The following is a 24050-nucleotide window of genomic DNA, read 5'->3' as shown; positions in this document are numbered from 1 at the left end:
ATTAGGACTGAGTAAAACCTACTGATAGAGAGCAGGAAGAAAACACTCTGGCATAGACCTGCTGCTATAGTTGGAGACATAGGCCTTGTGTGCAATGATAAGCAAGGAGCTTATTCCACCAGCTGCTGTTTTCGCAGGGATTGCTTTCGGGGCACAGGGGCTAGGAACTTGTCCTTCGTTGCTGTTTAAAAGGAAGCCAGGATTCTCATTATTGACAAATTACAAAACTCTGCGATTTGCATGGAATTTCAAGGCACACACTGTCAACATATAAACCTGCCCAATGGCAGCAATCATAGTAAGAGGAGTACGATTAAGGCCACATTCATACTGTACATTTAAAGTGCTATGAAACCACTTAAACAAACACAGCTTCCTTTGAGATGCAGTTTGTTAAGCGTGCTGAAAGTTTATAAGGGATACCCTGTTCCCTTCCCAGGGTGGCTTAAACAATCAATCCCTCTTCACAGGAAACACTGGGTGGGGATTGTAGGTCTGTGAGGGGAATAGACAATTTCATAGCATGGGCAGGGCCAGAAAAAAAGGGGGGGGGAGTAGACAACAAATGTGCTTTTTGCCTTTGTGCAATAGGCTAGTTTCTGCACACATGTGCAGATTGCCCTCTATCCTCCCTCCAGGCAACCAAGAGGCATGATCAGAGTTCAAAGACACATTCCAGCCAGGCAAAAGCACTCATGAAGGTCCTGAAGCCAAGGCTGGTAATGGGTGCAGCCAGTGAACAGTCACACACAGAGAGGCCAGGAGTGTCAGATTTGGCTCCTGGGTCTGAGGCTCCTCATTCCTGCAACAAATCATTAACCAGCACATGCAAACTGGGACCCAGAAATATCTTCGTTGTAGGAAACCGATCCAGCTTTTAGCGACCTGCGTTGCATGGTTTTCATTATTCTGTGGTTGCATTCTTGACACAGGGAACAGCAAGCAGGCTCCGAGTGCAGTGTTTTGCTGCTTCATTTCCTTTCCCTGTGCACCACCAGTATGTAGGATCTTTTTCAAAAAGTGGGGGTGCGGGAGGCAACAGCTGAGAACCAGCTGGCTAACAGCAAAGCAAGCCAGACTTTCCTGACCTCCAGCTGCAGGGAGCACAGGGCCGTTGTTTGTTTACCTCGGAATCTGAGCCGTTTCTCGGGATTTCCTGTCCTAACAGCTTCAGGGAACTCACAAAAGCAGCACTGAGCCTCAGCACACGTCCTTAGACAGAGTCTTTTGAAACTCCTGCTTGTTTAGGCTCTGCAAGACACACAGGCAGTCCAGAGGAGAGAAAGAGTCAGCCAGAGTAGCAGAGGAAGCCCACGCGGCTTTTGGGAGCCGAGGCCAACTGCCTGAAATCAGGATAAGGGCAGGAGAATTCAGAGCCATGTTCCAGCCGCTGAGTTTTTTCTGGTTTCCAGGTTCTTTAGAGGGTCGCAGGTTTTGCCCAGATGTCAGGCTCCTCCCACACAAGCAAGGCTCAAATCAGAGAGAAATCCATACAAGTGGGACAGAGGGTGGGGCTTGTGGAGAATGCATCCCTCTTTCCTGCCAGATGTTTTCATTTACAAGGTTGTTTATCCATGATGTGTTATGCAGTGGTTAGGATGTTGGACTAGGATCTGGGAGACCTGGGTTCAAATTCTCCCCTTGCACTTGGCCATGAAATTCACTGGCTGACCTTGGACCAGTCAGTTCTTCACAGTTCAAGGCCCTACCTCACAGGGTTGTTGTGAGGATAAAACAAAGAAAGGAAAGAACCTTGTACACCACCTTGAACTCCTTGAGGGAAAGGTGGGGTATAAATGTAGAAAGAAACCCAAACATATTAGACTAAAGCCTCTTAACTACAATAACAAGTGCCCCCCTTTTTGTAACGTACACAATATAATAATAATAATAATAATTTATTATTTATACCCCGCCCATCTGGCTGGGCTTCCCCAGCCACTCTGGGCGGCTTCCAAAAAAATATTAAAATACTATAATACATCAAACATTATGTATATCCTTTTCTGTTCTGTTTTCTACATAGGTACTATTTCTTGTTTCTTCTTCTTTGTGTCTTATCTTACTCTGTGCACTTGTAATTTTGTACTTTTTAATTTTTCAATGAGGAATATAAAATAAAAAAGAAACCCAACCCGATTCCAAATCACCCAAATTAGGGGCAAACAGGGAAAACAATGCAAAATTCACACATATTTCAGCTTTCTGTACAGTGGTACCTTGGGTTAAGTACTTAATTTGTTCCGGAGGTCCGTTCTTAACCTGAAACTGTTCTTAACCTGAAGCAGCACTTTAGCTAATGGGGCCTCCTGCTGCCACTGCGCCACCAGAGCACGATTTCTGTTCTTATCCTGAAGCAAAGTTCTTAACCTGAAGCACTATTTCTGGGTTAGCGGAGTCTGTAGCCTGAAATGTATGTAACCTGAAGGGTATGTAACCCGAGGTACCACTGTATTATTCTGCTTCTTTGATTCATACGCAGTATTTATGGTGTGTGCTCTGCTACCCACAGCAGAAGTGACTTCCACCCCCTGTACACATGTATAAACTGTATACAGTGGTGCCCCGCAAGACGAATGCCTCGCAAGACGGGAAACCCGCTAGACGAAAGGGTTTTCCGTTTTGGAGGCGCTTCGCAAAACGAATTTCCTATGGGCTTGCTTCGCAAGACGAAAATGTCTTGCGAGTTCCTGCGGGTTTTTTCCCTTTCCCCCCTTTTTCTAAGCGCTAAGCCGCTTATCAGCTGATCCACTAAGCCGATAAGCTGCTTATCAGCTGATCCGCTAAGCCGCTTAACAGCTGATCCGCTAAGCCGCTTATCAGCTGATCCACTAAGCCGCATATCAGCTGATCCGCTAAGCCACTAAGCCGCTTATCAGCTGATCCGCTAAGCCGCTAAGCCGCTAATAGCGCTAATGGGCTTGCTTCGCAAGATGAAAAAACCGCAAGACAAAGAGACTCGCGGAACGGATTCTTTTTGTCTTGCAAGGCACCTCTGTACATGATTAGAGGAAGCTGCAGTCCCACATACCTGGAAGAAGTAAGCCCCTCTGAGCTACGGGAGGGGTTCACTTCTGAGTAGATGCAGACAGGACTCTGCAGGAGGATCATGACCAAGCGCATGCAGTGTGTGGGAGACGTGCAAAGGGGGTGGAGACCTCCTTAGCAAGATGAGGCCCCACACAGAGGGAGTATTGAGTGAAAAGCCTGCTTTCGCAGCTAGGGGCAAATAGACAAGTGGTGAGAAAAGCAGTGGAGGTGGGGCAAGTGGAAAGGAGGAGGTTGCTTCCTGGATGCAGAACAAAGCAGGGGTGTTCTGAATGCGCCCCAGCTCCCACCAGCTTTGCCAGGGGGCTCCTTGCCTCCAACTTGGGGGACGCTGTTCTGGAGTTGTCCCATCTTCCCTTTCAGAATAGGGGACCCTGCCCTTGGGCTGGTGTGGCAACTTAGCTCTCCCCACCCACCAGCCCAATGCAGCAGCTCCAGAGCCTAAACATAAGAGGAGTCCTGCTGGATCAGGGCAATGGCCCATCTAGTCCAGCATCCTGTTTCTACAGCGGCCAACCAGATGCCTCTGTTGGGGAGTCTGCAAGCTGGACATGAGTGCAGCAGGAACAACAACAACAAAAACCCTGTGGTTTCCAATAACTGGTATTCAGAAACATTGCTGCCTCCAACTGTGTTGGCAGAGCATGGCCATCCTGTCTAGTAACCATCAATAGCCTTCTGCTCTGTGAAATGGTCTAATCCAAAGCAGTCCAGGTTGCTGACCACTGCTGCTTCCTGTGGGAGTTCCACAGCTTGACGTGTGTTCTGCATGAAGAAGTGCTTTCTTCTATCTTCCCTGAATCTTCCAACATTCGGATTCATTGGGTGTCCATGAGTTGCAATGCTTTGAGAGAGTGAGAAAAACATTTCTGTTGCTAGGCCGTGCATAATTCTATAAACTTCAATCCTTGTCTCCTCTTACTTGTCTTTTCTATAAACTAAAAAATCCTGACTGCTGCAGGCTCTCTTCATAGTTGAGTTGCTCCATCCCCTTGATCATTTGGGTTAGGGTGAGGCCTTTGCCAAACTTTTGGGGGAGGCACTGCCTCCTCAAATGTGCCATCCCAGGTAACTACCCACTTTGCTCCCCCCCCCAATAAATATGGAGGGAGAAAGAGCCTCACAGGACACAGACGTGGCCAGAAAAACAAACAAGAGGCCTGGCTTGCTGCTTTTTAAGAAAGATCTGCAGAAATGAGCAACTGAAGATGTAGAGCTCAATACAAAGACTTACACATCAGTGCATTTCAAGCAGCTGTTCAATGAATAGCAACCAGTTTCAAACAACTGACAACCCTCACCAGGATAATTATACTTTGCTGCCTTAATCTAAACAGCAACGATGGCAGAACTGAAGAGTCTTGGCAAGAATGAATAGTTTGGACTTCAGCAAACTGGCGCCCAATGCCTCAGCAAAATTGGTGGCTCCAGAAAGACAGTTCTTGATTTATTTATTTTTTAAGAGATGTAACCTTTCCAGTTAGCTCCATGACACGTTGAGGACACACACACAAAGAATCCAAACAACCGGCAAGTTACATGAACACATCTCTGCATACAGGCCTGCAGGAGACCACCTACCCAGTAATGAAGGCGAGCCTCCTTGCAAAGTGCTCATTTATTTATTTTGGTTATGCAGTAAAAGTATTTATATACTACCCAGTCATAAGGTATCAGGGCAGTGTACAGTAATATAAAAACATTTACCAGGCACTGCCTGGTAAGCAAGGCAGAGAGCTTAACAACTCCTTCCATGCTCGAAAAGAGCTTTCAAGCTCTCCACCTGGTGTGCATTTAATTTGCACAGTTTCAACCGGTCTGTTTTCAACCGTGCAAGTTTGCAAATTAATTGTGCATAAAATGCCATCATGCTGTAGAAGAGTTGCAGGGCAGGGGCGGGGGCGGGGGGGGGTCGAGGAGCAATCACTTCTGGGAAAGGCTTCCTGCAGCCAACTGCCCTACAGCATATGGCTCTGCCCAAGCGGTTCCACATCTGCTGCACAGCTGTTTCCCAGGCCTTACTTACCAGCCACATGTTATAGCTCATCCCGAGAGGCCGGGCGGAAGGAGTGGCCTGAAGTGCCTACGCTGCCATGGGTGTCTTTCAGTGTCTTTTGTGAGCCGCTCCAGCCCGTCTTGCGTGAGTCATCGTCCCAGATGGTGGAGGTTTCCGTGTCGCTCATCCACTCGGCATCGCCGGTGTAGTGGGTTGGGTAGGCGAGGTGGGGGCACACAGAGAAAGCTCGCAGGTCCCGGTTGCTGAAATGCTTTTTGTAATCCTCACTGAGAGAGAGGGAGGAGAAGGAAGCATCAGCCTATTCTTCTGACCAGTGATTCTCAAAGGCTGCTCTGCATTATGACCTCTGAACTCCAAGCCAATTAGCAACTTGGCACTCTTGTGGCATCTTAAAACCTTGCAAATGTGTTAAAGGTAGCCAACGTGGTGCCCTCACCGGGCGTTGGTGGACTCCAACTTTCATCGTCTTGGACAACTGGCTATGTTAGCTGTGGGGAGTTGGAGTCCAGCAACAACTGTAAAATGTATTATAACTTACCTGGTATAAGTACACCATTACTTCCTAACACTGAAAATAAATGTATTTTCAATTAGTTTCCAGAAATTTGTTTTCTCTCTTCTGTATTTGTTAATAATTTGGAAATTCAATAAAAACTTTTTTTTTTTTAAAGTCATTAACCACTACCACTACCTTGTGGCTACCCAGTGTTGGCTAACCTAGCATAAACATTTATTGACTAAGAGTCCATCAGGTGCATGAAACTCAGTCCTAAACTGGGGTGGGTGGGGAGAGAAGTGAAATCAAAGGGAGCCAAAATGCAGACCACACTCACATCCCCATTAGCAAAGGAAGTGTTATTGACTACCCAGCAATATTTTATTTGTTTGTGTGTGTGTGTGTGTGTGTGTGTGTGTGAGAGAGAGAGAGAGAGAGAGAGAGAGAGAGAGAGAGATTGATTTTGCATTACGCAAATACAGAGCCAAAAAAGGCCAGGTGAAATTCTGGTTTGGAGCGAGAGTCTGGCACAGATGGAAAGTCTGAAAACACAGCCAGGAATCCTGGCTCTGGCTCAGCCGGCTGCCTGTAAATCACATTCCCGAATTGTCTTGAGCAGAGGCCAGTGTAGCCCGTGGGAAGCCATGCAGCAAGCATGGCACAAAAGCTTCTCCTATCGACCCCACTTTCTCTTTGGGGCACAGCGTGGCTGCTCCATCCCACGTGCCAGCATTGCTTACTATGGTGACCCAGTGATGGACTCCAGATTTGGGGGAGGGAGGGGCAGGAGGGCTGAACAAGACCTGCCCCTGTTGCCCATTTGCTTGCTCTCTCCCACTGGGCACAATCTGCACCAGCGCACAGAGGAAGCGGGCAAGGCAAGTGGAGGCCAATGCTCTTCCTTGCTCAGCTGAGAGGGAAGGCAAACATCTGGCAACTGCAAGGCTGAACAGGGCAGAAGGAGAGGAGGGCTCTGAAGGTCAACAGTGGGGCCCCTTACCACAGCGTGGGCCTTAGTCTATGCCTGTCAAAGAGAACCATGGCCTACTGACACAGTTGGGTAGGCCAGGAAAATAGCCCATCCGTCAAAATAGGGATAGGGAGGCCTGAGGCCCTCCAGATGTTGTTGAGCCCCCAGCATCAGCTAGGGCTGATGGGAGTTGGAGTCCAACAACATCTAGAGGGCCACAAGTTCCCCTTGTTGTGGTACAGACATTAAGAAACAAGAGACCAAGCTTTTCCTATATGCAACAACTGCAGCAAGAATTTTATTAGCACACAAGTGGAAACAAGAGGAATTACCGAAAAAGGAAGCATGGCAATTGAAGTTAATGGAGTATGTGGAACTGGCCAAAATGACGGGAAGAATCCAAGAACAGCGGGACCAGAAGTTCATCAAGGACTGGACTAAATTTGTAAATTATTTGAAAGACAATTGTAGTCAATCAAACACATTGGTAGGATTGCAAGGATTGCAAGGAAAGGTATAAAAATCACTGCAGAGAGGAATAAGAAAATATGATGCTTTGATGTTTTTGATTTGAAAGCAATGGTTAAGTAGTGAAAATGCAGAAATTTGAAATGAAAGATAGAAAATCACAAGGAGGGTTTGAAGGAAGTCATGGTCCTAAAAAGCCAAAATGTATAATATAAGAGAAGAGATTGTAATGGAAAGCATTACAGTGGTATCTCTAGCTGCGAACGGGATCCATTCTGGAGGCCCATTCGCAACATGAGCAGAACACAACCCATGTCTGCACATCTGCGGGTCGTGATTCACCACTTCTGTGCATGCGTGTGACTTCATTTTGAGCATCTGTGCATGCGCAAGCGGCGAAACCCGGAAGTAACCCTTTCCGGTACTTCCAGGTCACCGCAGGACACAACCTGAAAACGCTCAACCTGAAGCAAATGTAACATGAGGTATGACTGTATTGTAAAATTAATAAAAATGATATGGGGGGGGGGGACACAAGTTCCTCTTGCTGTTGTTGCCGGCATCCATCTGTCTTGAGAGACAGCGGAGTGCACCTCTAGAGGTGAAGGCAAACTGCTGAGTTTGCAGCACCAGAGTGACTCTGGAGCGCAAGCCTGGGCAGTGTGCATGGAGGTCGTGGGCTGCCCAGGAGACAAGACCCCCCCTCCGGCATCGCAGATGTGGTCCAAAGGAAAGCGGAGCAAGAGGTTTGGCAGCAGCTTGGCTGCAGGAGGAGTACAAGGCACCATTCAACTGCCTTAGGGACTCCACTCTGAATCTGTGTAGGTTTTATTCCTTAGCTTAGCCTTTTCTTCCCCTGAAGGTGTCTCACAAAGAATCAGGTGTGGATTTTTCCTCGGGGTTTACTCCTGAAACCTTTCTCATGAATGAGTAGAGCCACAAGACAGCAGAGGTTTAGGATCTGGTGGTAAAGGGGAGTTCATCATTCCTGCCAAACCATTTCCTCACCAACAGGGGAGGCAACTTTCACATACCCCTCCCCCAACAGCAACAACCCCCCATGCTAACCCCCACTGTTTGGGAGGGCACCCCAAGCATCAAGGGAAGATGTTTTCTGAGGGACATGAAGACCCGGTGGGAAACTGCCTCTTCTATGCCCCGACTTCTGCCCTAGAGCATCAGGAGGACCAAGGATTCTCCATCCCAGTCCCAAGGCATGGCAATCAGCCACATTTCCCTGGCTCCTATTATGCTTCCAGCAAACTGAGCGAATGGCCGTTCAAGAAACCTCAACACCCTCTCCTCCTCCTCCTGGGGGCTGCTGACTATTCTTTTCCACAGACTTCTGCGGGCTGGAGGGAGTGAAGTCATAGGAACAGATGTTTTCCCTTAACTGATGCCGGAGCAGTGAAGGCAGGGATTGGTGCGGGGCGGGGAGAGAGGCGCTTTTCTTCTTTTCTTTGCTTACAAGGCATGATCCTGCCCAACTTATTCTGGAGGCCTTATCTGTGTGTGTCAGCCTTGACGTTTCTGAGCAGAATTCAAAGTGTTGGTGCTGACCTTTAAAGCCCTAAACGGCCTCGGTCCAGTATATCTGAAGGAGCTTCTCCACCCCCCATTGTTCAGCCTGGACACTGAGGTCCAGCTCCGAGGGCCTTCTGGCGGTTCCCTCACTGCGAGAAGCCAAGTTACAGGGAACCAGGCAGAGGGCCTTCTCAGTAGTGGCGCCTGCCCTGTGGAACGCCCTCCCACCAGATGTCAAAGAGAAAAATAACTACCTGACATTTAGAAGATATCTGAAGGCAGCCCTGTTCTGGAAAGTTTTAAATGTATGATATATTAATGTATTTTTGGTCTTTGTGGAAGCCGCCCGGAGTGGCTGGGGAAGCCCAATAAGATGTTACAGATAGGTAGCCGTGTTGGTCTGCCATAGTCAAAACAAAATAAAATTTTTTTCCTTCCAGTAGCACCTTAAAGACCAACTACACTGTGTATCTGAAGAAGTGTGCATGCACACGAAAGCTCATACCAAGAACTAACTTAGTTGGTCTTTAAGGTGCTACTGGAAGGGAAAAAAAATTATTTTGTTTTTTCCCAATAAGATGAGCAGGGTACAAATATTATTATTATTATTATTATTATTATTATTGGAGATTTAGCCCCCCACCCCTGACTGGTTGGTTCTTGTTTGGTTTTCCCAGACATATACTGCCACGTCACTGGTGCAACAAGAGTACAATAGCTGTGGATTTGTACTGGACCATCCACACATCCTTCCCCGTCATTAGCTGTTTTGAGATACCTCCTCCTATGTTGCTGCTTTATTGCGCTCTGGATTACTAAGCTTTTGCAGTGCAGCGCAACAAAAGGAGTATTTGTCGTATAGAACGATAACAGGATTATCAGCAGGGAGCTGTGCGACACGGAAACAAAGCAAGCATGTCTGCCCTGAAACTTTTGCAGGTGTGAACAAAACTGAAAGTGGGATAGTGCATAACTGCCCCCAAAGCACCATGAAAACAAACAACCACAAATTCACAATAAAAATGGGGTCTAGAATGCTGAAGAAAAGCATTACGAACATACAGTAAGTGCTTTGAGGCTAGATCAGGCCCATGGCCCATCTAATCCACCATCCTGTTCTCACAGTGGTCAACCAGATGCCTGCATGAAACCTGCAAAATACACCCGAGCACAAGAGCAATTCTCTCCCTCCCTGTGGTTGCAAACAACTGGAATCCACAAGCATTACTGCCTCTGAACGTGAAAGCACAACATAGCCACCATGGCTAGTCTCCTCCATCAAGTGTTCCACACTGCAACGTTTTGTCGCAGGTCCCACTCACACATTAAATCCCGCCACAGACTTTCCCATACAGACAGGGTGCTTCCTCAGCGCTTCCGTGAGAACATCAAGGCAAGGCTGCTGTTCTGTATTACTACATCTGAACTCCAAGCCAATTCAAACAAACCCACAATATTTCAAGCTCCTTACTTGGGGTGCTTGTCATACATGATGGGCAGGAATTCATCCACAGGGAGGATTTTGGAGAGCGGCTGTGCATCAATCAATTTCTGAGCCCCTCGCCGTGAGATGATGTAAGCTAAAGTCCAGTAGGAATATCCAGGCACCACAAGATTTCGTACGTCCTCCACCAGCTCCTCATCCTCAGCGTTCACTTGCTTCCGGCCCAGGTAACTGAAGAAGACAAATCGGTCTTTTTAGTGTTCACCCATTTCCTTCTGCCTACACCAAGAGTAGGGAACCTTTTTGCCCCAGAAAGCCAGATCATCTTCTCCCACCTCCAAAAGCCAACATTAGCCCTGAGCAGTGCCATCAACCTGTCAGAAGTTGGCATTGTTAGGATATTGATGTTCCGTTCCACCCTGAGAGGAACAGATATGTGGACTGTTGCATGTCACATGTCTGTTTACATTCCAGCACAGCTTGCTGGGAACTTTCGTTTGTATATTGCTTTTGCCTATGCTGTTTGCTTGGACACGAAGGGAAGCAGACATGTTTCCTTTGTCTGCTGCTGAATAAAATGATGTAAATATGCTTACATATGCCTCACATCACTCGGGGCCCAGTCCTTGTGAATACTCACAGCACTCGGGGCCCGGTCCCTGCGAATACTCACAGCACACAGGGCCCGGTCCCTGCGAATGCTCACAGCACTCAGGGCCCAGTCCCTGCGAATACTCACTACACTCAGGGTCCGGTCCCTGCAAATACTCACAGCACTCGGGGCCCAGTCCTTGCAAATACTCGCAGCACTCGGGGCCCAGTCCCTGCAAATACTCACAGCACTCGGGGCCCGGTCCCTGCGAATACTCACAGCACTCAGGGTCCGGTCCCTGCAAATACTCACAGCACTCGGGGCCCAATCCCTGTGAATACTTACAGCACGGGGCCCGATCCCTGCAAATACTCACAGCACTCGGGGCCCGGTCCCTTCGAATACTCACAGCACTCGGGGCCCGGTCCCTGCAAATACTCACAGCACGCGGGGCCCGGTCCCTGCAAATACTCAGCACATATGCCTCTTCCGTTGCAAAGAGTTCTTATCTCTGCTGGTTGAGGTGATTTTAATCAGTTTTAGTATTTTAACTCTTGCATGTTTCGAAACAGTGTTGTGGTCTTTTTCTAGATTTTTTCTTTTGCCTTCTTTTAAACCACTTTGAGATGCTTTATGCTCAAGCTGTGCATAATTTTTATGAAATAAACAAACGTGAATACAGGAAATAGCTTTCTAATGATTCAGACTATTGGCGCATCTCGCTCAACATTGCCTCCGGTGATTTTGCAGTATTTCAGACAGAGTCAGGATCCTACCTGGAGTTGCCTAGGATTGAGCCAGAGACTTTTGCATGCAAAGCACAGACTCTTAACAACTGATTCATTGTCCTCCACCTAAAACTAAATATTCCAGCCCTCACAGTTCTGAATAAAGGGATGAACCAAACAGGAACACAGGAAGTTGCCTTATGGTGAGTCAGGTCATACGTCAACTGAGCTCAATATTGCCTACACTGACTGGCAGCAGCTCACCAGGATTTCCAACAGGAGACTTTTCCAGACCTTCCTGGAGAAACCTTCTGCATGCAAAGCAGGTGCACTGCCACTGAGCTATAGTTATTTTGGCATTCCAAAGTGTAGCCAAACAACTAGGGCTGTTTTGCAGCTGAGGACCTCGCCCAACCCCACCAGCTAACCCAACATACATCAGGTCCCAATCCAGCTGTACTTGCTCCAGTTCATCCATCAGCCGCAAAATTCGCTTCTTGAAATATGCCTCAAACCGCACATCATCTTCCAGCACCACAGACTTCTCCAGACCCCGTTTGACAATCTAAAGGGGGGAGAAAACAACAGCGCTAGAGAGCATGGGTGAAAGAGACCTTAAAGTTCCATCGCAGAGCTCACCCAGGACTGCAGGAAGCAAAGGGACATCAGCATCTTTACCAAGGGAACTTGCTGTGTATGCTAAAACAGCACAGCTCAGAGCTGGAGAAGCTGTTGCTCTTCAGATGTCTGAGATCTACAGCTCCCATTAGCTGTGGGGCTGATGAGAGTCCAACAACATCTAGATAGCCACAGGTTCTGCATCCCTGGTGTAGACCTTGTTGAGAAATCCAAAAGACCTTTTGGGGGAAAGCGCAGGGCAGAGAGCAAATTTTATCATATGCTCACAGGCTTGGATTAATTAGGAGGATTGGAGCCACGACCAAAGAATAACATCATCTCCTGATAATCAGAACACGGGAAGTCACCCAAAATTGTTTAATTTGGAACTGGATAATTGGCTCTTTTAATTGTATTGTGATTTGATATTGTATTAATGTGGCTTACATGGGATTGTTATTAATGAAAAAATAATAAGTTATCTAACAAAAGAACTACTTTGGAACATTGGGAAAGAGTTTGACTCCTGTGCTGCTGCAGCTTGGACCAGATGACTGCCAGGGACCCTTCCTACTCTTCAGCTCTATGATTCCAAGTGCAAAAGTGAGAGGGCAACGAATTCCTGATGCGTGCGTCAATCTGGGAGGTGGGGGTCAGGCCAACCAGTGTCAGGATTTGCAAGGATTGGGCTCCCCCAGCCTCCCGACACTTCTCCACCCACTCTCTGCTATGTTGTACAATGTCGAGCAACAGCCAGAAACGCCTCTCCTACTCTTCAGCCCAGCAAACCAGGTGACCTGAGAGACACAGTAGGAGCCTAGCTTGACCTAAAAGAAGAATTTGGATTTGATATCCCGCTTTATCACTACCCTAAGGAGTCTCAAAGCAGCTAACAATCTCCTTTTCCCTTCCTCCCCCACAACAAACACTCTGTGAGGTGAGTGGGGCTGAGAGACTTCAGAGAAGTGTGACTGGCCCAAGGTCACCCAGCAGCTGCAGGTGGAGGAGCAGAGACGCAAACCCGGTTCACCAGATTACAAGGCCACCGCTCTTAACCACTACACCACACTGGCTCTACCTATATAACCATTGCACAGGGCTTGACCCCAGATCTTGAGTAGCCAACGAGAGAGAAGCTGATGGGCAGGCTCTGCTTGACCACATCAATGGCCCTTCCCTGCACTGAACCAACCCAAGCCCTTGACCCTTTCGTCCAACCCAGCCCAAGCCCTTACCTCATTCCACACATGATGGTGGCTCAGGAAGCAGCCCACCTCCCCTTTGGTGAGTGTCCTGCCTGAAAAGGGGTCAAAATAACCTGGAAGCAGGTCCACACCCAGTTTCTTGATGTCACTGCTGTTTAGGGCACTGGCAGAGGAGATAACAGAGGTTAGCAAAGCAGCACTCCCAAGAGTGCAGGTCAAGAACCAGGCAGCATGGAGCGACACAGCCCCGTATAGATATCCCACCCAGCCTTGGGTCCCCAGGTGTTGTTGGGGTGCCAGTTCACATCAGCTGTAGGTGGCATGCAGCCCACGTGCTCCTCTCTCCAGCTTTCAGGTGCAATGGGGTTCAGACAACTATACAGCAAGTAGATTTATTGCATTTATTCAGGAGCATTTCTAGTTAAAAGTTCTGAAAGCCATGGACAAAGAACAGCATAATAAAAACAGAGAAAATGCATTTAAAAAGTATTTAGAGAAGAGACGGTGGAAGAAGATTTAAAGAATATCTGAAAAAATATGTTAATATTTAAATCTTAGAATAGCTTTGGAAGTGGATATAGGCTGTAGGGTTAGAAGTAGAAGATAGTGTATTTTAAAATGGTATTATCTGTAAGTGATAAAATGTGAAGATTTTTATGGTAAAAGTAAGCGTGATTTTAAAAAAATGGTTAAAAATTATGATATATGTAAACTGCTAAAGATGAGGTAAAATGAAAATCAGATGGGGAGACTTGGGGATGCCCACCTAACAATGTTTAGAAAAAATAAGGATAAGACAAGAATCTGTTCGTATTGTTTGCATTTTCTGTTTGTGTTGTTTAGTTGTGTTATAAAATGAATTAAAAAATTGTGTGTGGGGGGGGGAGTATTTATAAAAAAAAGAGAGGAATTCAGCAAAAGCAGGGTCCGATCTTATGGGTCAGGGGAAGCCTGGGCCAAAAGGTTTATCTTCACAAAGATGACTAAAGCTAGTGATGAAAGAAGCTTCACATACAGCAGAGGGAATGGCTGGGCTATTTAGGAACATGAGGAGAGGGTCCTTCTGGACCACAGGCCCATCTTGTTCAGCATCCTGTTTCCTCAGTGCCAAAGCAAATGTCTGCAGGAATCCCACCAGTGAGGCACGCAGGCAATGGCTTCCCCCACCCTGACTACTGCCCTTCACCTAACAACTGATATCCCATAGTACACTGGTTCTGCAAGTTCTGTTAATCCATCACGACTAGAAGGACTTGATAGTTGTTTCCTGAATGGACTTGCTCCTTCAAATCTATCTACAGTGGTACCTCTGGTTGCGAACGGGATCCGTTCCAGAGGCCCGTTCACAACATGAAAAGAGCGCAACCTGAAGCGTCGTATCTGCGCAGGTGCACAGTGTGACTTGGTGCTTGCGCGCATGTGTGAAGCGCAATTGAGCGCTTCTGCGCATGCGTGAGTGGCGAAACCCAGGAGTAACCCTTTCTGGTACTTCCGGGTTGCTGTGGGACATAACCTGAAAGAACGTAACCTGAAGCAAACGTAACATGAGGTATGACTGTAAATAATAATAATGATCATCACCATCATATTTTGGCCTCAATGTGTTCCCCTTTCTCCTATTACATTTGCATTTTTTAAAAGCTATCTAAGCCTTGTGGCAGAGAGGTCCATCAGTTGCAGCAGCCCCATTTCATGCTAAAAACCAAAACAAAGCACCCCCAGAAAGAGGCGTCAGCCAGTCACCTTCCATCGACAGCGTTAATCACCAAGGGCTCTATCTCCAACTCAAAGAGGGAACTAAGCATGCGCTGCCGACGGTCTGGGCGCCTTGCCAAGTTGATGAGGAAAACCTAAAAGGAAAACAGAAGGTTCAATTCCTTTTTTCGAGTACTTATATAAACCACTTTTCATCACAAAAGCAAGCTTACAAAGAAAATCAAATGCAATTAACTAATGAATTTAAAGTGGAATACGTAAAACAATGAAGCTCAAAAAAACCCCCATAAAATAGGATTCCACTTACTCAAAACGCACAAAATTCATCACATGCATTCAGGCATACTCTGACTCAGTCACTCACTCACAGCCCTCACAGGTGCTGACAATTTCTCTCTTACACACACACACACACACACACACACAGAGAGAGAGAGAGAGAGAGAGAGAGAGAGAGAGAGAGAGGGAGACTTGCTTACTTCGTCAAACCCAATTTTGGTTGGATGCTTCGGTGGGAGGTAGACATGGCTGGAGGGGAACATTGGGGTACCATCCACTGCAAGAGAGATGTAAAGCTTGGAGAGGAGGCTACGTTGCTGCTCAGGTTTTTAACCTATAGAGTGGTACCTCGGTTTAAGAACAGTCCTGTTTGCGAATGATTCGGTTTACGAACTCCGCAAAACCGGAAGTAGTGTCCCGGTTTGAGAACTTCACCTCAGTATAAGAATGGAATCCAAATGGTGGAAGGGCACCGGCAGCAGGAGGCCTCATTAGGGAAAGCGCACCTCGGTTTAAGAACGGTTTTGGTTTAAGAACAGACTTCTGGAACGGATTAAGTTTGTAAACCGAAGTACCACTGTACTGTACTCTTAAGCAAGTGAGTTCCATAAACAGCTTGCTGTTATTTTACTGGTGTATTCTGCCAATAACTCTAAACCAGCTCCCAAAACTTTCTCCCCTTCCCTCTTTGAATGGCTTATAATAGGGCTTCCATTGTGTTGTTGTTGTTGTTAATTATTAGCATTATTAATTATAAAGGTAAAGGTAAAGGTACCCCTGCCCGTACGGGCCAGTCTTGACAGACTCTGGGGTTGTGCGCCCATCTCACTTAAGAGGCCAGGGGCCAGCGCTGTCCGGAGACACTTCCGGGTCACGTGGCCAGCGTGACATCGCTGCTCTGGCGAGCCAGAGCCGCACACGGAAACGCCGTTTACCTTCCCACTGGTAAGCGGTCCCTATTTATCTACTTGCACCCGGAGGTGCTTTCGAACTGCTAGGTTGGCAGGCGCTGGGACCGAGCAGCGGGAGCGCACCCCGCCGCAGGGATTCGAACCGCCGACCTTTCGATCGGCAAGTCCTAGGCGCTGAGGCTTTAACCCACAGCGCCACCTGCGTCCCATTATTAATTATAAGTAGTAGTAAATGGAGAGGGAGAAACGGTTCCAGGTTTGGATTTCTTGCATCAAGCAGGAGACAGACAAAATGGCCTACAAGGCTCTCTCCAGCTCTTTGGCTCTAATTTCCCTTGAGCTTGAGAAGGTTAAGTTATTAATATTATTATTAATTAAATTTGTGTACCATCCTATACCCACAGATCTCATGGCAGTTCACAACATAAAATCACAATATAAAAAACACATAATACATAATAAGAGCAAAAACAAAGACAACCCAGTAATCCCCCCTTCCACAACACATTTAAAATGACATCAGATGTCAATCAGCCAAAGGCCTGGTACAAGAGGAAGGTTTTTACCTGGTGCCTAAAGGTGTATAATGAAGGCACCAAGTGAGCCTCCTTGAGGAGAGCATTTCAGAAAGGGGGGGCCACTGCAGAAAAGTCCCGTTCTCGTGTTGCCCCCTCTGGACCGCTCATGGAGGAAGAACATGATGAAGGGTTTCAGACGATGATCTCAGGGTCCGGGTAGGGTCAAATGGAGATAAGTGGTCTTTGGTGTATTGTGGTTCTGAGCCATTTAAGGCTTTATACCAGCACTTTGAATTGGACCAGAATTGGCATAATATGCTCAAACCTATCTTTCTCAGGTAAACCAGAGAAAGATAGGGGGCCATAACCAACAAAATTCTACTCAGAGCAGACCTACTAAAATTAATGGGTGCAACTTATGGTGCTTCCAGACAACCTGCTTACTGAGCATTCATCCCTATTTGTTTGCAGGGAGGTTAGACGCTGTTGCACCAAAGCAAATGCGATCCCTCACTTTCCTTACTACCAAAAAGTCTGATCTTTTGGGGAAGCAGGTTTGCAGCACACGCCCTCCCAATGGAATTTGATTATGCAGCCTGAATTTGCCAGCACGTGACTGAATCCCACCTGAAAATAGTGAGGGTCTGGAAACTCCTTCAGTCATGGACATTAATTGCAATGGGTTTGCTATGAGTAGAGCAAGCACTGGGTACATGCCATCAAGTGTAGGCCTATCAGGGTCCCGTAGCCAGGAAGAAAAACACCCTACAATAACCCCCAAGAAAGATTCTCTTGTGGGCCAGGGCAGTATTTGAAGCAGGTGCACTAACTCAGTAACCTTTGGTCTCTAGCTGTTTTTCGGACTACATTTCCCACCATCCCTGACCACTGGTACTGCTAGCTAGGGATGATGGCAGTTGTAGCCCAAAAGCAGCTGGAGACCCAAGGTTGGGAAACACTGCACTAACTCACCCATTGCCTCCAGGACCAGGTGCACAAAGTTGATGCTTTCATCCTCCAGCGTCTGGTGAGATTTCACAGGGACATTGATATATCCAAACCGCTGCTGGTTACATAAGTACACCTGGGCTCCTGCACAGGAAACAGAATAATAACTTAAAAGTATGCTGCTTGACAATTCTATGGTTCTGTAGGCGAGCATTTAAGATAAAGTCCAAACAATTGCCACATCACCAGCACAAGCTCCTTGACGGTGGAATTCCTCTGCCACACCAGACCGCCATGCTCTTCTGCACACCTTGGCAGACAGAGCATGGGCTGTCCATCTCCCTTTTTTGCTTGCCCCAGTTTGAATCAAACATTAGAAAAAAATCAGGGTGAAATGGAGCCTCCATGTCCAGTAGCAGTATAATGCTAAACACGAGCTGCAGGGAGGGGGGAACAGAAAAGGGCTGATGCTTTCATGCTGTTTGAGGGGCTTCCCAGAGGCACCCGGTTGGCCACAGGTACCTCTGGACTAGAAGGGCGTCTGGTCTGAAAAGTAGGGCTCTTATTGCAGTGGACCCTCTGGATACGAATTAAATTCGTTCCAGGGGTCCATACATAACCTGAAAAGTCCGTAACTGGAGACGCCACTTCCGCGCACATGCGCGGTGCACAGAGCGCTTGTGCGCATGCTTGTGCGGCGAAACCCGGAAGGACAGTTACACCTCTTGTCCCGTTCAGTTCAGGTTACGTCTTTGCAGGTTGCTTCCCGTGGCGACCTGGAAGTACCGGAAAGGGTTACTTCCAAGTTTTGCCGCTCACACATGTGCAGGTGCTCAAAATGACGTCATGTGCATGCGCAGAAGCGGTGAATCACGACCCGCACAGACGCGTTCTGTTCATGTTGCGAATGGGGCTCCGGAATGGATCCCGTTCACAACCAGAGGTACCACTGTATACATTTCCGGGTTTGCTGCGTTCACAACCCGAAAGTTATGTATCCAGAGCGGTACATAACTCGAGGGTCCACTGTATTATCAAGCACTTTCTGGACATGTGGAAACTCTATACAATTGCTCGCCATGATGGTCTGCCTCCCCCTTTTCCTTCCTCACTCTCACCTGCAGTTTGGCAGGAGTATGCAAAAACAATGATGTCATCAAATGGCCAGGTATAGCTGGGATGGGGCGGGTGAAAGGCGAGGTCAGCAGTGTCATCCTTCCGCAGATCAATCAAGAAGGCGGCGTAGACCATGGAGACAGCAAAGCACCCGACCCGCTGCCTGTTCTTGGTGGGGAAGTAGTCTGCTGTCCTACGGTAGTAACCCTGGAACGTGCGAGAGAGTCTCATAACCCAAAATAGCCCAATGCCATGCCAAGAACTGTCTGCAACCCAATTAGGAAACCATAACTCTAAACACGAAAGGTGCTGCAGCAATGGAGGCTTCTCTACCAATCACAGCCGCCAAACTCACCACCTGCATCTTACTTAAAATTAGCCCGGGGGTCGGGGATGGGGGGCAGCATTGCCTGTTTATCCTCCTTAGAGTTGTATCCAACCAAATTCTACTCAGAGCAGACCCGTGAAAATTAATGTGCCACTGTGATATTGACTCTGCTATTATAACCAATGAATTTCCAGGGGTGCCAATTGGTTTCTGGGCCCAATGCAAAGTGCTGGTTTTGACCTATAAAGCCTTAAATGGCTCAGGACTGCAATACCCCAAGGAATGTCTCCTTCCATTTGAACCTACCCGGACCCTGAGATCATCCTCTAAGGCCCTTCTTTATGTGCCTCCTCCACAAGGGGTCCAGAGGTGGCAACATGAGAACAGGGCCTTCTCTGCAGTGGCTCCCCATCTGTAGAATGCTCTCCCTAGGGAAGTTCACCTGGCGCATTCCTGATACACCTTTAGGCGCCAGGCAAAAACGTTCCTCTTATACCAGGCCTTTGGCTAAATTGACATCTGATGTCATTTTAAATGTGTTGTGGATTATTGGGTTGTCTTTGTTTTTATTATGTATTCTGTGTTTTTTTTTATATTGTGATTTTATGTTGTGAACCGCTCCGAGCTCTATGGTTACAGGGTGGTATACAAATTTAATAAATAAACAAACAAATAAAATGTACATTGCCTTTAGTGGACCTACCCTGAGTAGGACTAGCACTGAATGCAACGCTTGGGGCAAAACTATAATGACCTACCTCCACCTCTCATTCGTTCTGGCTCTGCCTACTGTGTGTCTATGACCCTCAGCAGTCACCCAACAGGCCTGAAGGGATTTCAAGCAGGGCTGTGCCTTTTGGGAAAGGTAAGTGGAGAGGGGCAAGTGTGGAAACAACACTAAGGATGTACTGCCATGATCCAGTGGTCCAGAAGCTTCAGCTGGTGCAGAACGCAGAGGTCCGTATGTTGGAGGGAGCTCAATGCTTAGAGCACACTAGGTTTACATCAACTGCACACAATGCAAAATGTTGGTTTTTACCTTTGAAGACCTAAATACTCCGGGGCCAAGTTATTCCACAGACCACTTGCACCCATACAAGCCTGCTATAGAGACCCCCTTCTTGCAGACCTGCCAATCAAACAGGTGGGAATAGGAGGCAGAGCCTTTTGGGTGGTGACTCCTCACCTATGAAACTCCCTTCCCCAGGAGGCAGGTTTGGCCCCATCCCAGTTTTCTTTCAAGCAGGCCATACACACATAGGGTTATGTCCAACTAAGTCCTATTCACAGTAGACATAATTTTTTTAGCATAGTTTTAAAACATTGCAAAAATAAGAACAACTTAAACAGGCTTTGAAACAAAAATGTCTGTAGAAATAAAAATGTCTTCAGTTGTTTCCAGAAGAACAAATAGTGGGTGACTTCAGTCGAAGCCTGGCTGTATTTATGATATATATTTGCTTTTATATTGCTCTGATGGTGCATGCATTTTCACTTGCTGAATTGACTCTGTTGTCTCTTTGTAGTGCACCTGTGGTCCTCCAGATGTTGAGCAATGACTCCCATCACCCCTGGCCACTGCCCTACATTACCTGGAGGGCCACAGATTTCCTGCTCGTGCAATAAATAAATTCTGCAAATCTGCTCAAGCACCTCCACCAAACGGGCTTACCTGAGGAGTAATTCCACACCAGAAGTTGGAGTAATACGTCTGAGAGTCCAGCATGGGAGCAACAACAGATTTGTTTTGTGCGATGAGGAACTTCAGAGTCTGGTCATTTGTCAAGATGCTGTCTGTGTCTGTGAACTGGGGACAGAATTAAAATTTCTTGACTGAAACCATGTCTGAAAACTAAACCCCACCCCTGAGGGAGCCTGGCAGGCACAACTGAACTGCAAAATAGCCTGCATGGATAGAAAAATCTCACCAAGTGCTCCAGTGGATTTAAAAATGCCCCAAGCAGAGGAGCACCAAGCAGTCAAGGTTGGAAGGTGTGAGGCAAGATGTACATTTGAAGAAAACTAAGGAAGGAAGTTGTCTGTGGGCAGGTGACGAGGAAGAAACCAGGGTGTGGGATGCCCTTGGTTTGAGGGGGAAGGAAATAAGGTGACACAGGAGCCCCCCACCCCGCAACCTGGACTCCATCTCTCATCAGCTCCAGTAGCCACTATGACCAAAGGTCAGGTTTCATTTATCTGCTAATTAGTGGCTAGGAGTATTGCTTTAATTGTATGAATATCAAGCCAGGGCAGAACTGATATTACCCTTGCTGGTACCTTTCCCAGGAAAATCAGAGGCTCACCATGTCAGGTTCCTATTGGAAGACCGGACAAATGCTACAACATAAGCAGTGGCAAAGTTTTTATTGGTGGTTGCAAGAACCAATGATCCCTATATTCTGAACAAAATGCTTGTTTAACCTGGAGGTAGGCTGTATGAATTGTGTATTGCTTTGTAACGATTTGTTGGGTCTCTGAACCTTAATAAAGAAAGAGAGAGATTGTATGAATATTGCTAAAGTTGTTCACTACCATTTATGCAGCTGGCATGTTGCTTCCATTTTACAAAGTTGCACATTATGTGAAATATTAACATATTATATGATCTTGCCCTCCCTCCCTCAGGGTATTATGTATGTGCATACATATGTCTTTCTCTACTGTAAGTCTCTTGGAGACCTTCTGGATAACAAGCAACAAATAAGCATGATAATAAATAAATTGTGGCAGCAGCATTTGTAGAGCACCATGTTGAGGAAGGCTGAGGTAGTTGAGGATCAGGTCCACCCAAAAGTGTCTTCTGGCGTGGACAGAATGGAGGAGACACACGTTGGACATTTTCCCACCTCCAGATGATCAGATTGACTTACCAAAATGTAATCGGCCCGCTCAGATCGGGCAAAGCTCAGAGCTTCCTGTTTGAGCCTCATTACGTGCTCAAAGCGTGCGTCGCTCCAGTGTTTGGGCCCATGTTCGTCAGGATAAGAGCTGCAAGAGGCAAGATGGTAAGCAGAGAGTGCAAGGCCTGTTCCTCTCCCCTTTCCTTTGCGCTGAAGCGCCTATCTTATGCAAGCCTTCAGGTTAGCACAGCCCTTCCATACTGTAGTTCCAAGAAACACAGGAGCACATTTAATGGTTCACTGGAGGGAATTAGAGAATTCTGTAGATGGGAAGATCCCCGTGAATAAACCAACTCAAGTTCTCTACCCTAAAAAGGGATCATAGCGTAAGAGCATGGGGGAATGGCAACAAAATGTTGCAGCATGGTGCACAGTCCCCCTAGGCCTGATCTGGCTTCAAGGCTCCATTTATGTTCCTTAAGAGGGTCTGAAGGCATTCTACAAACACTTGTTCCTATAGCAACTCGCATTGCCTCTGAACGCAGATCTTCCTATTGACTTTTCCACAAAGTTACAGCTGTACCACATCAACCTTCTAAGAAGTACTGCAATTGTTTCTGGGTATCCAAATCCACTGTGATCTTCTTTAATTTTTGACCTATGCATGCTTCTCAATTATTTATGAAATTCAAGTAGGTCGGCACGAGTATTCCAAACTTACCTGGGCTCATCTACGGATCTCCACTCAATGTGCCGGTAGTGGCCTTCCACTGCAGTCAGCCACTCATGCAGTATTTCTGTTGTGTTGTCCACATTGTGGTCAGTGGCGCACCTGAGAATCCAAATTGCAAGTGAGGGATCTGTTCCTCTTCAATTCACCGTTAGCCAATTTTACCCAAAAGCTGGCAGAAAAAGCAAAGAGGGATCTCAAAGGGGACCGGTGGTGGCGGTTTGCAACTAGATATCCAAGGCTGCCTGTAGCCTTCCAAGTGGTTTATCCAGCTGCTATTTGCCATGCACAAAACATCGGCACTTTATGTCAGCAGAAAAACCTACTAGAACTGTAGCTAGCTGGAGTGCAACAGCTTAATGCCACATAAGCCAATTTAATTATACACATTATTGGTGTGTATATAGCCTGTGTATATTTGATACCCTGGGATGGCAGGCATGATGCAAGTGGGATCTGCAATGTGGAAGGCTCCTATTCGGGGGGGCCAGCCAGCCATGCCCTCTTCCAGCACACTCCATTCCATTCTCCACTTGAACATTTGGGAACAAAAAATGGAAAACCTGCCAGATCAGTGTGGGTTTACCCTTTTTTAAAAAAATTTGAGTTAGAATAAAGGCAACCTGGACTTGAAAGCTGACAAACCCTCTCATCTACTGCAAGGTCCTCTCAGTGCTGGCTAGGAAATCTGCAATTTAGACGCTATTGCAACCCAGTCAGTTCTTGAAAATTACATGTTAATTTCCCAAAGGGCTCCTGACTAGAGCATGGCTATGCCAGCACATCGTCTCTGAGCATATTTATAGCTAGTGGCATGTATTCCTCGCCAAAACTTGCACTAGCTGGCATGGGCACTTTTTAACAGACCTTCCAAAGCAGAGATTGGGGGATCTGTGGCTTTCCACTGGTCTATAACGCCTATCATCCCTGACCATTGCCCATGCCTTAAATGTGCTCCATATTGCTCCTTGGCAAGTGGGGCTTATATTGGGCACATCCTAAAGCAGGAATCGAAGCCAGTGTGAATTAGTCTGCAAGCCCCAAGTGGGTCACCCAATGACATGATGAAGCAGGGTGGATTTGATTTAAATCAAATTGGTTTAAAACACGATTTAAATCACGATTTAAATCACTAGTCAGCAAGACTTGATTTAAATCATTATTTTTACAGAAAGACTCATTCTTGCTCGTATAATCTTAATATTTACAACCAGATGAAGATTTCATTTGTGGAATAATAAATTTTACAGTTATATCAAAAATTACTGGTTCTGTGTATATAAATTTGCAAAGGAACAATGGGATTAAGGTTTCTTTCCTCCTCTGTATGTTTATTTTATAACATTTTTCCTGTGAAGGAAAGGCATGTCATCCCTGCAGACACAAATTCACACTTTTGAGAACTGCAAAAACAAGCATCTGTGATAATATCCTCTCATTAGAAAAACTGCCCCAAATAATCTAACGAAACCTCTGGAAGAGCATGACATTGTGAATGGATCAATGGAATTCATTTACCAAAAAATTTTAAACATTGCATATAAAGCCTCATGC

At 46.7% G+C, this 24050-nt stretch overlaps 1 protein-coding gene across 3 annotated transcripts in view; it reads right to left on the bottom strand.

Moving 5' to 3' along the window:
- CERCAM (cerebral endothelial cell adhesion molecule) overlaps window positions 1–24050 on the bottom strand; it is a 72959-nt gene that overhangs the window by 3994 nt on the left and 44915 nt on the right. For 2 of the 3 annotated variants that reach the window (XM_079962093.1, XM_079962092.1), the window contains exons 2-12: window positions 22488–22598; window positions 21797–21914; window positions 20599–20733; window positions 18601–18805; window positions 17507–17626; window positions 15306–15382; window positions 14854–14960; window positions 13141–13273; window positions 11725–11852; window positions 9995–10198; window positions 5075–5331 (exon numbers count right to left, since the gene is read on the bottom strand). In XM_079962093.1, coding sequence (XP_079818219.1) covers window positions 5085–5331; window positions 9995–10198; window positions 11725–11852; window positions 13141–13273; window positions 14854–14960; window positions 15306–15382; window positions 17507–17626; window positions 18601–18805; window positions 20599–20733; window positions 21797–21914; window positions 22488–22598 — 1585 coding nt within the window. In that variant the 3' untranslated portion in view covers window positions 5075–5084. Of the gene's footprint in view, window positions 1–3771; window positions 3893–5074; window positions 5332–9994; window positions 10199–11724; window positions 11853–13140; window positions 13274–14853; window positions 14961–15305; window positions 15383–17506; window positions 17627–18600; window positions 18806–20598; window positions 20734–21796; window positions 21915–22487; window positions 22599–24050 lie in introns of all 3 variants that reach the window. The other variant, XR_013834846.1, reaches the window with a different exon arrangement.

This window comes from Podarcis cretensis (assembly GCF_951804945.1).
Source record: "Podarcis cretensis genome assembly, chromosome: Z".
Classification (NCBI taxonomy): Eukaryota; Metazoa; Chordata; class Lepidosauria; order Squamata; family Lacertidae; genus Podarcis; species Podarcis cretensis.
The sequence above is the reverse complement of the archived record's forward strand: the minus strand, read 5'-3'. Positions and strand labels throughout refer to the sequence as shown.